The sequence below is a fragment of the Camelus bactrianus genome, chromosome 2 (genome assembly GCF_048773025.1).
Source record: "Camelus bactrianus isolate YW-2024 breed Bactrian camel chromosome 2, ASM4877302v1, whole genome shotgun sequence".
NCBI lineage: Eukaryota > Metazoa > Chordata > Mammalia > Artiodactyla > Camelidae > Camelus > Camelus bactrianus.
In genome coordinates, this window is record NC_133540.1 from 35,857,088 (window position 1) to 35,875,173 (window position 18,086).

At 37.3% G+C, this 18,086-nt stretch overlaps 1 protein-coding gene across 2 annotated transcripts; it reads right to left on the reverse strand.

Annotated features, from left to right (window-relative positions):
- Nucleotides 1–650: 650 nt before the first annotated feature.
- Nucleotides 651–16,981, reverse strand: ZNF330 (zinc finger protein 330). 2 transcript variants are annotated; one of them, XM_010954605.3, is made up of 10 exons: nt 16,791–16,981; nt 14,798–14,929; nt 12,727–12,746; nt 12,554–12,624; nt 10,429–10,508; nt 7,871–7,997; nt 7,313–7,417; nt 3,902–3,948; nt 2,772–2,889; nt 651–1,604 (listed from the first exon to the last, which is right to left on the reverse strand). In XM_010954605.3, the coding sequence occupies exons 2-10, from the start codon at nt 14,915–14,917 to the stop codon at nt 1,330–1,332; spliced, it is 963 nt and encodes a 320-aa protein (XP_010952907.1). In that variant the 5' UTR covers nt 14,918–14,929; nt 16,791–16,981; the 3' UTR covers nt 651–1,329. The 2 variants fall into 2 exon arrangements, with proteins under 2 accessions (XP_010952907.1, XP_045372373.1); XM_045516417.2 differs by having other exon boundaries at nt 16,782–16,981.
- Nucleotides 16,982–18,086: the final 1,105 nt, after the last annotated feature.

The window sequence follows — 18,086 nt, forward strand, 5'->3', positions numbered from 1 at the left end:
CAGAAAGTTCAGGAGTCTGGGGAGGAAAAATCTTTGGCAGCATCCGCTGAGATGTCTCCATCTCACTTGTCAGGGACCCGGATTTTCCCAAACAGTGCCTTGACCTTTGATTAACAGACCTGCCTTGATTGGCAACTGTCTTTGAAGGTTATCCACTCAGACTATTAAGTCCTGGGCCTGGTCCTTCATTTTCTCGGCTCTCCTGCCACAAGAGATGAAGGCTTTTCCAAACGCATCTAGAGGCCTCTGGCTTCCACACCTGGCTTCCTAATGCCTGTTACTGCCCTCAGCTGTTCATTATGTTTCTATGGAATAATGATGGCTTAGCAACAGCCATCCAACCCTGTTACCCTCCCGGCTACAGTCCTCCCCATACTTCTCAAATGCCAGCCGGTCTGATGATGCCTTCCTTTCTAACAAACCATCAATTCACTGTCAGTGTAAAGTGTGGCCACTAGAACCTGTGCCAGCAACGCTCTCCACCCCCAGGAATGACAGGCCCGGCTGCATCACTCTGTGTCTGCCACGCTAGTCATCTCTGCTACCCATTTCACACATTAGACACAAAGTGAAACAGTTGTACAAAAATACTGGATGCCTTCCAAAGCAGGCTTAAAATACTAAGAACAAGAAATTGAATATCAAAAATATGTAAGTGAAATACTAGATTTATTCAAAGAGAAATGAAATTTCCTGGGTAAAACATCTGTGTAATAATACTGATTGTGTCTCTGAAAAATAGTCACCTCTGTCTATACATTTAGACGTTAATAACAAGTACTGTTCAGGACATACACTGCGAAGAAAGAGATCAATAAGTCAGTTGCTAAAACATGTATAGCTACCTAAGATAACATGAACATTTAATGATAATTTAGTATATAGCATCTGACTTATAGCCTGTGGACAAACAAGGAAAAATATAACAATTCATTTTACCCATTACATTTTACAAAATCAGACAAAATGATTTTATAAGCAGTGTTTTTAATAAAAACAGCAATTTAATTTCCAACAAATATATTACCATCCTAGTCCTTTATCCTGTATATGTATTTAATTGGCAAACCTACTAGATTACTGAAATCAGTAAAAATCTAATCTATGATACTTCAGTTGCTTGAATCAATAAATATCTTGCATTTAAAACTCATTTTTCTTATGCTAGAAGCCTGACTATCAGTTCCTATAAAAATGCTATGCCCTACTCCTTGCCCCAGTAAGTGTGACTAAGTGACAGTACGTACTTTTGAACATCTACACGTGACTCACCAAGCACACACGGTCCAACTCCTCTCAGACAAGGTCACCAGCGGGCAAGCAGCTCTTCTAGTTCTCTTGTTCCTCATAGTGAGCATAGCCACTGGCATAGGTCCTTCCTAAATTCAAGTTAGTAAACAAATCTGACGTCTCAGCATCTGAATCTTTCCCCCCTTCATCTTCTTCCTCTTCATCGTCCTCTGCTTCATCCTCATCTTCCTCCTCATCGTGGTAGCTGGTATCACCATACTTCTCAGATGCAAGGTTCTTCCAATAGGCGTCATACCCAGAAGCTCCATCTCCCTCTTCACCTCCAGTTTGCCTGCCAAATTTCAGGGAGCGTGCTACAAAAATAGATGAGGACATGGCACTCGGTTAGTTCCAATCCTCTACATCCTCATTTTCCTCTACAACAGAGAACATTACGTGAACCTCACTGGTTCTTTTTACCCTCAAATGAAAACGTCACATTTTCCTTATTTCCTCACTTGATACCTAATTGGAAAGATAGGAGATTTTAGAAATAACAGTCAGTTCTATCCTACTCAGAATCTAAATACACATCATATACAATAAACAATAAAGATGACAGTGTCATTTCATTAAATCTAGAAAAAGTTGGAAAACAATAAAAGAATAGCAGCACTCTCCATACCTAAGTTAAATCAGCTGTGTTAAAAACTAAAATGCCTTTTGCTTGATTAAAAGTTTATTTTCAAATCACAGAGGAGTTGATTTCATATGTCATTACGTTTTCTTGAGAGAACTATTTTATAATTCAGATGTCCTAAAAGACAAAGCCTTTCACTTCCTCTTCTGCCTTAGCAGCAACACAAAGTTTAGTGCAAGAAAATAACGTCTCACCTCATTGTGTAACTGTATCTTTGATTAAACAAAGTACCATCAGAGTCATTTAGAATTATGGTTCCATCCTGATATGACTGGTAAAGAGTCAAATTCTCTTTAACAAAACTGTGAGTTGCATTACTGCAAGCATTTTTGTAGTAGTCTCATTCCTTCATAGAAAAGTTACATAAAAACCATAAAACAATTTCCTACAGTAGTGATGTATAACATAATAAGCATCTCTGCTCAAATTCCACACACCTAAGAATATGAATTCCAACTTCCAAGCGTTGAAGATTACCAGCACTTGAATATTAAGGATTTATTACTACTCAATTATTTAACAAGGAAGCCTCAGCAAAAACAGAAAAATCATTCTTTTTGGTCTTAAATTTCAGTATTCACTATGTCATTAACTGAAGCAAATGCTAAATATCAAAGTGACTGATACTGTATTTCTTAAGTTAAATCGAGAAATTTTACCCACAGATTTTCAAGGCTACAAAATTCCATTTGCTTAAAAGAACACATTCATCTTTTTAAATATGAAGAAAAGGCAAAAAAAAATTTATATATATATATATAAAGAGAAAAAAAAAAAAAGACAAATCTTGTTCAAGCATGAAAGCAAAATCACTCCAGTGGTATTTTAAGAAGAGCCTTACTTGACATGCTAAGATCCTTAGTTTCCTGAGTCTCATGTCCACATTTAGGGCAGGGAGGCTGTTTTCCTTTCTCTTGCTTAAACACCTTGCTCCTTGTATGATCATCACAGAAACAAGCCTATATAGAAGAAATAAAAACAAGCAATAAGTAATTCATCAAAAAATATATGAAGACATCACTCAGTATTTCAAGGAAATTTAAACGTAAAGATAGACTTTTGTTAGAGCAGAGATTAAGAGTTTTGTTGGGATTGGTCACACTCCCGATTGGGAAATGGTCTTTGCCAGGACTCTTGTGAACTATGGACTAACACAGGGCAGAGAGTATACACAAGGTATGACGTGAGACACATTTATTCATAAATCTGAGTATTCACAAAGCCTATGATGACATAATGGTAAGCAGCTTCTCTACCCACACAGAGTCCAGAGTCTATCTGGGGACACAGACAAGTAGAGAGGCAGCTACACGACACCAGACACTGAAAGGGAAGCGCAGAGGAGCTAAATCAGACACGGATTCAGGAAAGGCTTGCTGGGAGACATGAAGTCTTAGCTGAGATCTGAAGGAGAATGAGGTGCAGCAGGGTAAGCAAAGATGGGTGAGTGATCTAAGGCAGAGGAAACAGCATAGACAAAATTGAAGAAGAGTTGGGAGAGAATTAAGAGAGAGTTAGGAATATAAGAAAGAACCAAAGAAATATTTCTGAGAGGAAGTCAATCAGCTGCACCTGTTTAGTGATCTTTGACAAATGGAAGTGCTCAAGACAAGGTCTAAGGAAACAGAACATTACGGAAATCTTCACTTTATTCAAACTCTCTGAAGCAAGTGCACTTTGATATTAATTAAAATGTACTCCCATCATTTTGGTCAAATGTTCTCCATAAATCTGAGGTATAAAAACACTAAGATTCAGAAAACATGTGCATTAGTGTCAACTCTGAGACAAGCCAACTGGATGCCTTTTGGAAAGTCTCTAAGCTTTCAATTCCACAATCTATAAAATAAAAGAATTAAACTATATAACGTTTAAGACCCTTGTAGATTGATTATAGATATATAATCCAAGGGCTGATGGATGACTATGGGGATTAAAATCAACCTCAAAATAAAAAATACAAGAGTATACCTTACAACGGAGACAGGAATGCTGACCAAGCCGATTACATGAAACACCTGTGGGGAAAGTACATAATATCCAGATTCAAACTGGGAATGAAACTATCAATTACCAACATTTTTTTCTGTCTCATAACCTAGAAGAGACATAAAATGAGATGGACTCCCCAGCCAGATGGAAGGGAACCAGCAACTGCACATGCCCAGCATTCTTTCACTTCTACAGCTCTCATTATCCTCCAATCTCCTTCTATTACTCCAAACCTAGGAGACAGCAAACTTCATTAATTACATTTAGAAAACTGAAATGGCAAAACATATTTTTTCCATGACACTGGCTGGACTATTCCCCTACTGATATAATGGTTAAATTTTTAAAAGAGTAATTGTCCCCATTAATATATATTCTCTCCTGGTGGTGTACACTATTGCCTTTCTTTGCAAACTTTTGATAAGAGAATAGAATCCTTCATGTGGAAAAGCATGACTATACACAGAAAATAATGTTCAAGTGGCAGTAAAACAGATGGAAAAAAAATCCCAAAATGTTTTATCTCTATTTTAGTCAGTAAGGCACATTAATTTTGGTCATTATCTACAATTAACGAGAAAAAAAAATCTAAACTTAAGTATTTAGCAAATATTTTGGAAACACCAAAACATCTGGCACAACTGAATATACCAAAATACGGAAGACAAAAATAACTGGAGAGTTACAGGAAAGAGAAAATAAACTGAACCTTACTCTGGTAAAGTCTGAATATAAACTATTAACTTTCAATTTACTTAGAGGTCTTAAAAAAATAAACAAAAGGATATCTATCTTTATAATTCAAATATCTGACTAGTTGTTTCTAACTTGGGGATTCTTTTATATAAGTCTGCCTGGTTCATGGGGAGCCTTTTCAATCTGAACAGGAAATTTTTTTTTTTAACTCAAAATGTTCTCAATTATGTGTATTATTATTGCTTCTGTCCAGCTATCCTGCATTCTTCCACAGTAACACCACTAATTCAGACACAGTTGTATTACTGGTCCTATATGCTAATAATAAAAGTAAAAATCAACCAAGTACTTACTATATGTTAGGCATATGTAAGTATACCAAATTATTCCAATAATAACTATATTATTTCACAATGGTGGGGGAAAAAAACCTGCAATCTCAATCATATCTACTTGAAGATATGCCCAAGAGTTCTTAGGTTCATTCTTCATTCAGTCAAAAAAAGGATAAATATAATCAAAATGCTGAAGTCAAGTCTCTTTCAAATACAGAACCAGAACACATACTGAAAGTACAAAGCACCCAATCCAATTTCTCAGTGGGCACCAGGCATTTCTAATATAGAATCTTTCCCCATTCCCACCACCTGAATCTTTGATGTGCCACAAAGACACAATCCCAAGAAATTCGCTGTCTATCACACCCTTACCTTTACCTCTGGGAACCCAAACCACTAGGATGAAATGTGGCCCTGCAGGTCTTCCTCCCCTAAATACCTCAATCCCACACACAGACTCTCCAGTTCACTGCCCTGTAATTTTTCTCCCCAAGAGTTAAAATCTTGAACTTACATTAAAAAATACACTTCTCCCAGATTCTACAAAATAGTGTGACATTCCTGTTTTTAGACTGGGGAATGGTTTTCTTTTTGTATCTATTTTATATCTTCAGAGTATTTTAAAAGAAAGCAGGCTGGGATTACACCAAAGCTGGCTGACAATAAGCCATTTAAATTCGAAGCCCCCCGGCCATTTTAATTATTAAAAAAAATAAAAGGCGGAGAAAACACGTGTTTTTTTCCCCCTCAAAACATCCTTCTCACCAGTTATGCAGGTAAATAAGTATTTTAAAGAATTTCTGAATCTTCCAATTCATAGCTGTAAGGTCAAATCCAAAAATGATGAGATGTGACCAATTAAGGGAATAAAAACAAATTATTTGGGGCTTAAATGTATGATTAGGACAGTATTTCAGAGAAAATATTTCAAACAGTGAATGGTAACTAGTAAAGGAAGAATGGCAAAGAAAAAACAAAGCAATGGGAAAAAAAGTAAAGAGGATAAATTATAGTAAGCCAAGGAAATCTGTTTATGTGCAATGAGAGTGACTTTAATATGAGGTATCAAAGACATGGTTAATAGATTGATCTTAAAATCCTTTCAATTATATTCAGTGCCTTTATTTTCCTTTGTCTTTTACTGAATCACTAAAAACTTCTTGATGGAATTATAGCCTTAAGCTCACAGTTGCCTGTCTTTGGGGTTTAAATGCTATAAAATACACAAAGCTCTCAAGCCCCAAATAAAGTAACCCAATTTTTATATTATACGTTCTGCAGAAGCCCAAGAACAGCTCAAAAATGCTAAATACTTCGAGATGTTCCTTTAATCTCTGAGATATTCTTTACAAATACTGCAAGAATTAACATGGTGTGTGTGTGTGTGTGTGTGTGTGTGTGTGTGTGTGTGTGTGTCTTAGACTGATGACTTAGCAACTCTATAGATAAGTATAGGGATTTTGCATCAGAACAAGAATCAAATTCAAGGAAGTGAACTTAGAATTTCAGTCCTTCCTGAAATGGTATCTACTACTTAATAAGGGCTTTCTAAGTGCCAGGTACCATACTTATGCTTTACATGAATTCTCATCTCAATGAACTCTGAAAAATTAGCATCTTCATTTAATACATAACGAAACTCAGGTTTAGAAAGATTCGGCCATTTGCCCAAACATATACAGTCAATAAGTAGGATTCAAGTGATACTTGAATCAAAAACTTGAGCTTTTGAGAGATTAACAGAGTAGAAATAAAATGCAATCTATCTGTAAAGATGAAACCATCACCAATCAGTAACACTGGTTCTCAAACTGGACTATACATGAGAATTACATGCACAAGTTAAATAAGATACTGGGCATCCACCACAAACGTAAAAACAATCCCCAGGGGTAAGGCTTGGGCACCTATATTTTTAAAAAACCTTCAGAGGTGTTTCTGATGCACACTCCTGCCTAAGAGTCACCGAACCCAATTAGCAGGAACAAACTAGGGGTATACCACTTACCAGGGGACATTAGGAAATGAGGTGGGGGGGGGGAGGGTGGTTACTTGTTATAATAACTGGGAGACGAAAATGACAGTTAGCATTCAGGATCAAGACTGCTACAAGTCCTGCAATGCCCGATCAATCCCACAAAAGGAAGAACTGACCCAACCAAAAGGCCACTGGTACCCCTATTGGAAAAAAAATGGACTATGTGTTCTGAATTTTTTATAGAAAAAGAAAATATATTAAATTAAATTACAATCCATAAGAGGCTACATGAAAAACTGGATTCCTTTCTCATTAAGTTTAACACTTACATTATTAAGAATCTTGGGTATAAAGAACATCTAATATATAAAAACTTACATTTAAATGTTTCCGCCTCTAAAACCTGGCAGCTGGCTTGATGTTCAAACTGATCATCTTCACAGAGAAAGTTATGGCAAAAAGAACAACTGAAAATTCTGCCTCCTATTGGATTAAAGAATAAAACCCATAAATGTAAATATGATAAAGTTTAATTTTAAAAACTCGTACCTATAAAACTCCTCAGAAAAGATAGCAAATTATTTTAGATTTATGTCAAAATGGTACAGCAGTTTTTGTTCAGATAAAGGCTTAAAATAAAACTGACAAATTAAACCATAAAAGAGTAAACTCCCACTATGCCCTAGCTACTCAGATCATACTCATAATGCTCAGAGATACTTACTTTCCTGTAACTCTCCTCCTACCTACATAGGTAAATAATCATACCATTGCCTATTACTACTGGTACAAATCCCTTTTCCAACTAAATTGACAATCAAAACAGTGCCAGTACTTAGGATTGACAGTATTCTGAAAAAAATCTTAAGAAGAGCATCCAGAATGTTTCAAAGTCAGTCTACACCTCTAGGAAGTTCGCTGTTTGTACGTACTCACCGTGGTCCCAGACACCCCGTTCACATTCCACACACTCAGCATCAGTAAGCGGGCAGGCGCAGGCATGTGTACTGAGACATTTCCTACCATGACATACCCAAGCTTCACAGAAGTCACATATTGCACCCTGCAACCGAGAAACACGAAAAATTAATCTCTGACACTTGACTGGCTGCGACCATTGTTTAAGTAACTGGAACCGTCAGAATTATATACATTTAGCCATTTACCAACCTTCAGTGATAGTAAATGGCTTTATTAAAGAAAATGTACTAAAACTAAATTCTAAAACCAAAATTAAAGAATTCCCTGAAAATCAAACTACTTCACCAAAAGCTATTTACATTATACAAATCTAAGCTATAAATCAAAAAAAAAAAAGCAGAGGGGAAACTATACACTTACCCTAATATTAATCATTAAAGTAAATCAAAGAGCTGACAGTATTGCCCTCAAACTGAATTTTAAATCAAATAAAGTCTGGAGTCCACAGTTGAAGCATTCCTGACTATAGCAATTCTGGTAACTAGACTGAATTTTTTCACATACTAAATTCTGACTTAAAAAAATTCCTTCTCATCTGTGTAATTTATAAAATAATCATATAGCTTTTCTAGAATGGAAAGAAAATATTAAAGTTCTGCCAGCATCCTTTTTTAAGGCAACTTATGGTTTAAATCATTATTGCATTTCTTTGTGGAAAAAACTAAAGTAAAATATTTATGGAACTAAATGACAGGTTAAGATTCTCCAATTCTCAATCAAGGTAAGACTTTAAGGCTATACCTTTCAGGAACACAATGACATCTACAGAACACTAAGAGCTAGAAAGAATCTTAAGGAGATGGGACCGGACAGTCTTTCCTTTACAGGTGAGGAAGAATAGGGGCCTGACACTAAGTCCAAGTTCCAGAACTACGTTAGCACCAAGCTGTGATTTACATCCAGGTTTCCTGAACCTCAATTCAGTGTTCTACTATTCAAGGCTCTGTAACAAAAGTGGTAAAAGACAAACAGGAAGAATGTCTTGGGGCTTAAAAAAATAGATTACCAGTGAGATAGTAAATCCTCAAATATATCTTCTGGATTATTTAGGGTTCTAGCAATAAAGAGATGATACACTAAATGAGGTTAATCCAGGAGAGTTTAAAAAAAGATAATTTACAAAGTACAGGGAAGGGCTTAGAAGAAACATCAAGGGATAATGGGAGATACCACACCTAGGCCTGAAGAGACAAGGTAGGGGAGGGAGGGAGGTGCAGAACCCCAAGAGAGAATCGTATGGAGAGGACTACTTGGTCATACAGAGAGGACCTGGTGGCAAATCCACGTCCAAACCGGGACAACCTGGTAGGGAGTAAGCTGGGAGGATTAACACAGAGATCATCATTTCCTCCCATCGTCAGGTCTCTTGCCAGAGTCCTCTATGGGCTGAACCTAAAAGAAGCCATTAAGTAAGAAAGCAATTGATCCAGTCCCCACACACTGGTTAGGTTCCCAGGGGAAAACATGGTGGATAGTGAAGGGAGAGGAATCTCAATCAGCAAATAGAAGATGGCCAGAAAAATCACTTTTCTAGAATGTACAGCTAATGAATGATGCATGATTCTACTTAACTGTATTCTTCATGTAAGAAATCATTCATACTCATACAACCCATTGAATTAAAAAAAAGTAATCTGATAAATCTAGACATAAGGAAGCTACCAAGGAAAAGTATAATGGCTTTTGAATAAAGGTAATAACAACGACAATCCTATAAAGAAGATAAAGAAAGAAGAATTCACAAGATGATTATGAATCATTCTAGCTTTTGCTTCTGTAAGATAAGAAAAATATAAAGGTCTGCCTTATGATGGAAAACTACATGTTCTTGGGAAATTATTATAAACATTCTACTATAAATATTACGTTACTCATGGACATTTGGACCCGAGCATAAATTCACACAATAGAATACAGTAAAACTGGTCAAAAAGGAAACTATTTTTAGTGAAAAAGAAAGCAAAATGCATCACACAATGAAACTGTTTCTATTTTTCAAACAATGAATTTCCTTTGAAAATTCTACATGTAATGAACTACATGTAACTACGTGTAATGAAGAGCATTATTTCCGTGTTAACTCTGTATTCTTTTTTGAAACGTAAAGCTTTACAAAACCAATTAATCCTAGGTTCTTTTGAAAGTAGGTTGCTTATTTAGCCAAAAGCCTGAAACTTAGTTAAGCAGGGCTTTCAGTATAGTAAATAATGTTTTGTGAAGTCTAAGACACATTACAAAGGTATCACTGACAAACAAATTGTTTAGATCAACATGAAATGAATTTCCATTCCTTGTACATTTCCCAATAAGAAAGAAGGAAGCAGTAAAAAACAGGTAGATAATAATGTGGGAAAGCACACAAAAACATGCCATATATAATCCAGATAACTCCAGACTAACTGAACCAAGGAACAAAGCAGTGCTATTTAGAAAAAAATGACTACACATTGGTCAAAGACTTTTCCTCATCCTTAGAGACCTACTAATCTAAAAGACAGTGACATGAAGCTTACCACCATTGCAAGGCCAGTGCTGTAGACACCAGCGTGCTTTATGACACAGTCTGAAGACTTCATCATGCACTTTGTTTTCCCTAGCAAAGAAACAAATGTTCACTGTTAGCCTTGCAGAGTAGTACACACAAGTACTAATTCCTCTTTTTACCTAGCCCAGGTTCCTATGGAAATAATTTAAAAATAGATCAGCATTGTTTACTGCTTACATAATTTAAAAAAGATAATGAATATACCTAAGATTTCATTACCTGAGTCAGACCTTTTGAGATGAGGAATTTATATGCTAATTCATATTTGTACTAAAATCAGAAATTGAACGCTATGCTTTGTAATCTAATGATCACTAAAGCAGTTTAAAATCTTGTGACTTTTCAGATGAATTAAAACAGACTTTAAAAAACTATGCTTTAAAAATGAATTTAACATTTTATAATTCACAATAAAGGCAGTCTGGTTTGAAGGTATTGTTTATTTCTTTCCATAGAACATCTCAAACCAAACCAGATCAAATAATAATCCTGCAACTTATCTGGTTCATTTTTTGTTTACCCATAGGTAAAAACTTACAAACACAGCCCCCAGGTAAACATTCTTCCAAAAGAATTGTCAAATAGTGCCCAAATGAGCACAAAAAATAGGAATATAGTGATAAAGCTAAAAATTACAATACAACCACAAAAGCTCTGATCTAGCAGCAAATTACCAACCCGAATCAGTATCAGGAAATTCACTTATCACAAACTATGGGAGGATTAATGGTGACATATTAATCACCCATCTCAGATTCCACAAAGTGAAACATGAAAGAAATGGAAGATGCTCAATATTCCATTACCTGATTACCTAAGAAACAAAGCCAGACAACAGAAAACGGGAAGAAAGAGAAACTGGAAATGAGAGGCAGCATGTTTTATGCCTAACACTAAGTACCAGAGTCAGCGAGTGGCAAATGCATCTATATGTATCATTACAAACACTAAAAACAGGGGAAGGTCCCAGCGAGAACTTATCTCAGTCTTCTCCAAAATCTATTTTCTCACTCTATATTCGTTTAGTCTGTTTGTTTTTGTTTTTGTAAATAAGGATATAAAAACCAGCAGATGACTGGTCTATCTAGGCCAGTATTTCTTTTTCATTAACTACAGACCTCAGCTAGAACCACACCAGAAATATTCAGGGGTATAGCCCTAAGCCTTCCTAACTTTCTGCAATGTTAACATATATAAACACACTTAAATGAGCATATCCCAAACTGTATTTCATCTGAAACTACTATCCCATAACTGAAAGGCATACTTGTTCAAATAAACATTTGGGAGGCAAATCTGGAGTGAATAAAACAGTCAGGTTCCTTTACTGGAGGTTGTCAGAACCTTTTAACATACAGACATGTAACAGAACTCTCCCAGATAGGAATGAGGGAACGAGACATGCAGCATGTTTCACACGTATGCACTGCTTTTGGAAATACCTATTAGTATCTAGTGTTCTGTGGGAGACTATTTGGGAACATTGATCTTGCTGTTCTATGAACTACCATTTATTTTTACTCTGATTAACCATTTACTCTGAATAAAAGTTTCCACTTATACTTTGGAGCTAGGTTAAATGGCTTAGGAATTCTATTCCACTCACTTGAGAATATATGTGAGGAAACTCAAGAATCATAAACTTAAGAACCAAACAGGAAAACAACTGACCATAAAAAAATGGCACAAAGTAAATGTGGAAAAAAATCATTTTTAATGGTCTAACATACTGCAGGCAATATTAGCAAGAATCAAAATACAGAAACAAAGGACATCAATGAGATTAAGACAGTATAAATAAAAATACAGGATCACCAAATGTTATTAGTCCAAAATCTAATCTTTTAATTTTTAAAACAACATGTGGTATTATTTATCTAAACTGTATCTTATTATTTTCCAGTATATCAAAGAGACAAAACCATGACTTGATTATTTTTTGGTAGGCCAGATGATAGTTTATGTCATTTTATTAGTAGCAAGGCATATAACATTACTGTAAACGATAATGATAAACCCACGGACTCAAACTGATTAAATGCCAAACAAATGTTTGATAAAAGAAAAAGCATGTGTTCTTATCATATACTTACCACACTGTGCACAAATTGGTAACTTCTGTACAGAATTACAAAAATAGCAAAACGCTCTATTCTTCTGCCGCCTTGTCATATAAAAAGAAAAATTTTAAATACAGTCAATATCAGATAAAAGGTCAGTCTATATTATTACATATAGAAAGAAAAAGAAATAAATAAAAATATACCTCTGACACTTGTCACATTCCTGTAAAATATAAAAACATAACATGAATTTTTCTACTGGCTGAAAGTTGCAAATTTACTAGCATTACATTACAAAAAATACCCTGCTTCTGATGTTAAAATTTAAGTGACACTTGCCCAAACCCTCCAACTCCACCCATGTCTACAAGCATCTACACAAACATTAGTAACAAAGGCATGCTCTTGAGTATGCCACACTAGAGGAAGAAGTGGCATTTTCACAAAACAGCTAAATGCAGTGGTGGTGGGTTTTTTTGTTTTTCTTTTTTTTCCTTAAGGAATCAGATAAATAATACAGAATGGACACAAGAAATAGTAGAGAACACAGTATGCTGAAGCTCATAGAAAATCCAGAATTCTAAACATGCTATGAAAAGTGCTCCACAATCTGTTCTCTAACCTCTTCTCAAATCTTGCTGGCCTATTCTTTTTATTTTTTTTAATTTTTTTCTTTCTTTTTTTTTAACTTTTTTTATTGATTTATAATAATTTTACAATGTTGTGTCAAATTCCAGTGTAGAGCACAATTTTTCAGTTATATATGAACATATATATATTGTCACATTTTTTTCTCTGTGAGCTACCATAAGATCTTGTGTATATTTCCCTGTGCTATACAGTATAATCTTGTTTATCTATTCTACAATTTTGAAATCCTGTCTATCCCTTCCCACCCTCTGCCCCCTTGGCAACCACAAGTTTGTATTCTATGTCTGTGAGTCTATTTCTGTTTTGTATTTATGCTTTGTTTTTTTGTTTTTGTTTTTGAGATTCCTTTTTAGATTCAAGTCACTATTTGTCAGCTATTCTCGAAATATGTCTTGTATTCTCTTTCCCCTGCCTTACTTATTCTAACACTTTTCCCCAAAAAGTCCCTCCTCACATCTTTACCTCCGGGAAGTTCCGGTGACCCCCTCCTCGGTGAACTGTACCCCATCCCCACACTCATCTTTACCACCTGAGTCCTCATGTACCTTAGTCCTGATTGTACCTTTTCTGCAGCACTCACCAAAGTCTAGCCCTCGCTGCATGGATTTATGAGTGAGTCATTTCTTTGTCTGCCCTCTTTCTCTTCTCTAGAAATGACCCTGACACAGAGAAAAGAGTCCCCATGGTCCTACCTGTGCTATATAATCTTGCTGCCCATCGTCCCCTCAACTCAGTCATGAACATTAGTTGATCCCGGGATGAGCACCCATCCAAGCCCAACCTATCAGAGCTCTTTCCCTGACTGACAGCAGAAGTATGTGATGTGAGACATGCAAGCTATGAACCTAGTGGCTATGAACCCAAACAAAAGGGAAAAAACAACCTGAGAAAATGGAACTAAGTACAAGCAAGACAGGAAGGACTACAAGCTGTTCTAGGTTCGAGCTGTTCCTGCATCCCAGCTGTATCTTTGCCCTTCCCAACTAACTATAAAGTTAGTCCATTATTTATTCAATAAACCCTATTTCTCCCTAAAGTTATTTAAGCTGGATTTCTATTATTTTTAAACTCTAAGTAATACAGAAAATAACTGAGCTGTAAGCCTGTGGAAACAGAGACTGTGTCATTTATCTGTGTATCCCCCACAGTGCCTAAAATAGTACCTGGCACAGAGCAGACACACAAGAAACAGTTGAGGAATGAAGTCACACTAAGCATTTCACATGTGGTCGATGAAAAAAAGGGAAAAGAAACAGAAGCAAGGACAAAAACAAGCAGAGAGGGAGTGGAAATAGGGAGACATGGGACAACTCAGACAAACATGATCAAAGGAAGGGAAGAGGTAATGACATATGACAAAAAAGCTCTAATTAATAGGAGAAACTGAGTAAGGTATATTAGGTTAGAGTAGCTGGAATGTTGCACAGTTCCCCATATGTATTCTTGTTCAATACATATCTACTTGTCACCAACAGTAGCCAAGGTAATACGAAAGGTTTTATAAATAACAAAATCAAACATAATTCACTACTATTCAGTGTTAATGACAACAATGGACAAGCATTTAACACAGGTATATTTGTGGTTTTTCAATTATCAACTGAAATCCAAAAACACCGTTACCATTGAAGCATTGCATGGGTGTTTAGCCAAGTCGATAGTGCTTCTTAATGCTCTCAGTTGTTTTTCACGTTCCCGGCGGTTCTCTGCCTTCTTCCTGGCACCAGTCTTTTTTTTAGGCATTTCTCCTTCTTTCTACGCAAGAGAACAGTGAAGATTTAACTGTCTTGTTACATTTGCTAGTTTAAAGAAACTAAGGAATAGTAAAATGAAATGTTCTTATTCTCATTAAGTTTTAAACTCAACCCTGTCATGCTGATGGTTAAGCGTGTTTTAAACCTTTGTGAGATATTAAATACACATCATCCCAAATAACATAGATAGCTTTTTAAATAAAGCACTTATTTGTACTCCTAAACAATTCTAAAAAATGTAAACATCAGATTTATCCTAACAGCCAAAATGGTTTTCTTTCCCACTGAAGAAAAAAAGTTCCTCTGACGTTAAGTATTCTTTAAAAATTATTTTACCAAGTGGGAAAAATATTAGAGATACATCATTAGAAAGAAATCATTAAAAAGTACATTATTTATCCAGTTTATATCACTTTTTTTAGCTATATATTCATATGACCTGATGCTGCCAAGACTTGTTGAAAAGTAAGTCTAATTTCTCCCACATAATACCTAAATAAAACACCTAAGTCAAGTGACATTAACTATAAAGCCAATCTATCTTCTCAGAAAAGATATTAAAGGCATTAGAGTCACTAAGACTCTCTGAAAGCTGCCCTTCTTCTACATGCAGCGAGCATGTAATTTTAACAGGGTTTAAATTTAAGAGTATGTGTTTACCACACACATAAAAATAAGACCTTTAAAACTGGCTTTCATCAGGTAGTTGAAAGAACTACCACATTTAGAAAGACAAGATTTTTCACTAAATAACATTTTTATTTGGCTTTTCATCTAATCTGAAGACCACAAGCTTCCTGAGGATTCCAGCTCTATCTTTGTTGACAATGTTTGCCTCCCAGACTTGCCTGGCATATATTAAGCACTCAATAAATAAAGAGACACACAGGAATGAGTTCATGTGTTTGCTTTGAAAGAGAATCTCAAATTTCTTAATATTCTTCAAAGTACATATTTTTTTGAAAAGCATTTTCTAAAAGTGGTTCTCAAAGACCTACTGTGGAAATCCCTAAAAATACAGATTTGGACTTCAAGACTGTATCCAAGATCTACAAATTCTAAACCTCCAAGTATGGCTTCACCTTTCACTGGTGACACAACCTCCCTGAAGACAAAAAAAAAAAAAAATCTTACCAAAGAAACCAAAGTCATGTCCATGATACATGGAGAGAGCTCCAAGAAAGCGCATCTCGAAATTTAGATTTCTTATTACAGTACAGCAATAGTCATATACCAGCTTGTACCTGGAACAATACTAAGGTAACTCATAAAGTTTTCCTATTCTCTGCGTTTCAACTTTTACTTTGGAATGTTCAAACAAAAACCGAGTGGTGGTTAGTTGAGACTTAAAATCATGGACAAACCAGGCCAAGAGGTTTAGGAGGTGGTTACCTGGAGTAACGCTGCTAGTCACCCTTCCAGTATTTAAAATGACAAAACATACTGGGTGAAAAAAAATGTGTACCGCCCTGGCCAAAGGAGCTAGAAAATAATCCCAGGGTGATCATCGGATGAATTTCCTGCGTCCCCAAGGGTGAACTCGCTGTGAAAGTTGAGCCCCATTTTTTCCCCCTCCAGCTTGTTTCGCAAACTGAAGAGTGAATTCTTTTCCTCAGCTCTAAATAGGTTAAGCCCTCTCCAGGGACGCTCCCACTTCAGGACACGGCCCGTCACGGGACAAGGGAAGAAGCACGGGGTCAGTGTGGCTCTCGAGGCAAAGCCTGCAGCCCGAGGACCCAGCAGGGTCAAGGGGGCGTCCAGAGGAGACTCGGCGGAGGTGCCACGCGGCTCGGGGAACCCACAGCCGTCGCCCGCCCGCGGAGCACCCTCCCTCGCGCGCGCTCCGGGCCGACCTCGCTCACCCTCGCGGGGAGGCCGGGCTCACTCCGGGGGCCGAGGGGCAGGGAAGGGCGTGAGGCCGGCGCGCGGCGGCAGCACACCCAATTCTTTGACCACGACTCCGGCGAAAACGTTACTAAGACCGGAGGAAGGCGGATGGAACAGCTTGTAGGTACTAGGCACTGGACCGGATGTCCTCTGACGCCAGCAGCGTCCTTACGCAGCACGTCGACCGGAAGGGCACGCCCACTTCTGTTCGCCCCGCCCCGTCCTTCTTTCTCCTGAGCGGAGCGGGGCTCCCAATCCTGGGTCGAGGGCGTCACCAAAAGAAGAGGAAAACTGGGGGAACCCAAGGAGGACAGGGGTCGGGAAGCCTCCTGGATTTTATGTCTTCAAAAAAGGAGAAATCTAAAGGGAGAGAAAAAATCTAAAAGGAAGAAGGACATGAACTCATGACCTGGTACTGGATCAGTGGACTCAAACTGGAAATTCTTGCCTAATTTTTCTGGAAGCTTTCTGCTGCCTTAGTATGTTGTGCGTCACATCCCACTTTTCACGTTTGCTGGCCCAGTTGTACCTCTCGTTACCTAATGAAGTTGTCTACTGCTCTCCGTTGTCTCCTGTTTCCACTATGCCTTATGGAATTCCATTCTTCCGTGACCAATTCTTCCACATTCTGGGCCTCTTGTGTGTGCTCTGCCTGCTTCACTGAAACCTGACATCCTCTCCCTTGCAGAGTGTGCTTGCTTTAAACTTCAAGGTGAAGGTTGCTCACTTTCCCACAGTCCCTTTATGTCCTGGTTAGGAGCTGGGGTCTATCCTCTTGCTCCCCAGTGCCCTACTCAGATAATTATTCCTCCTTTGTATGTAGCCATGCCACTTTTTATCCTTTCTTGTTGCTATGCTCTATCCTCTCCTGACTGATAGAAAAACTCTGGAACCTGACTTCCAACTTCTGCCCTCACCCACAGTCACATTAACATCTAAATGGGAGACCCATCCTCCTGGGTCCTGGATTTCTTCTCCAGTAGCCATCGCCTCTGCTCCACTATGGGCACCCAATCTCATGACCAAACCCCAGGCCTTATCATCAAAGAACTACTCCACCACGGAAATCCAAACATCAAACGTCTAACTATCCAATCTCACCAGCTCTCTCACTCAGTTCCTGACGAAGACTTCGAGTCTCTCGATCCTTCCCTTTTCTATCAGTTGTCCCTTTGCTTTCTTCCCTTCTTGTCTTCCCCAGTTTATAAAACATAGTTTATCACTTCATTCACAATTTCCCATGTTTTTGTTCCGATCAAAGCAGCTAGAAC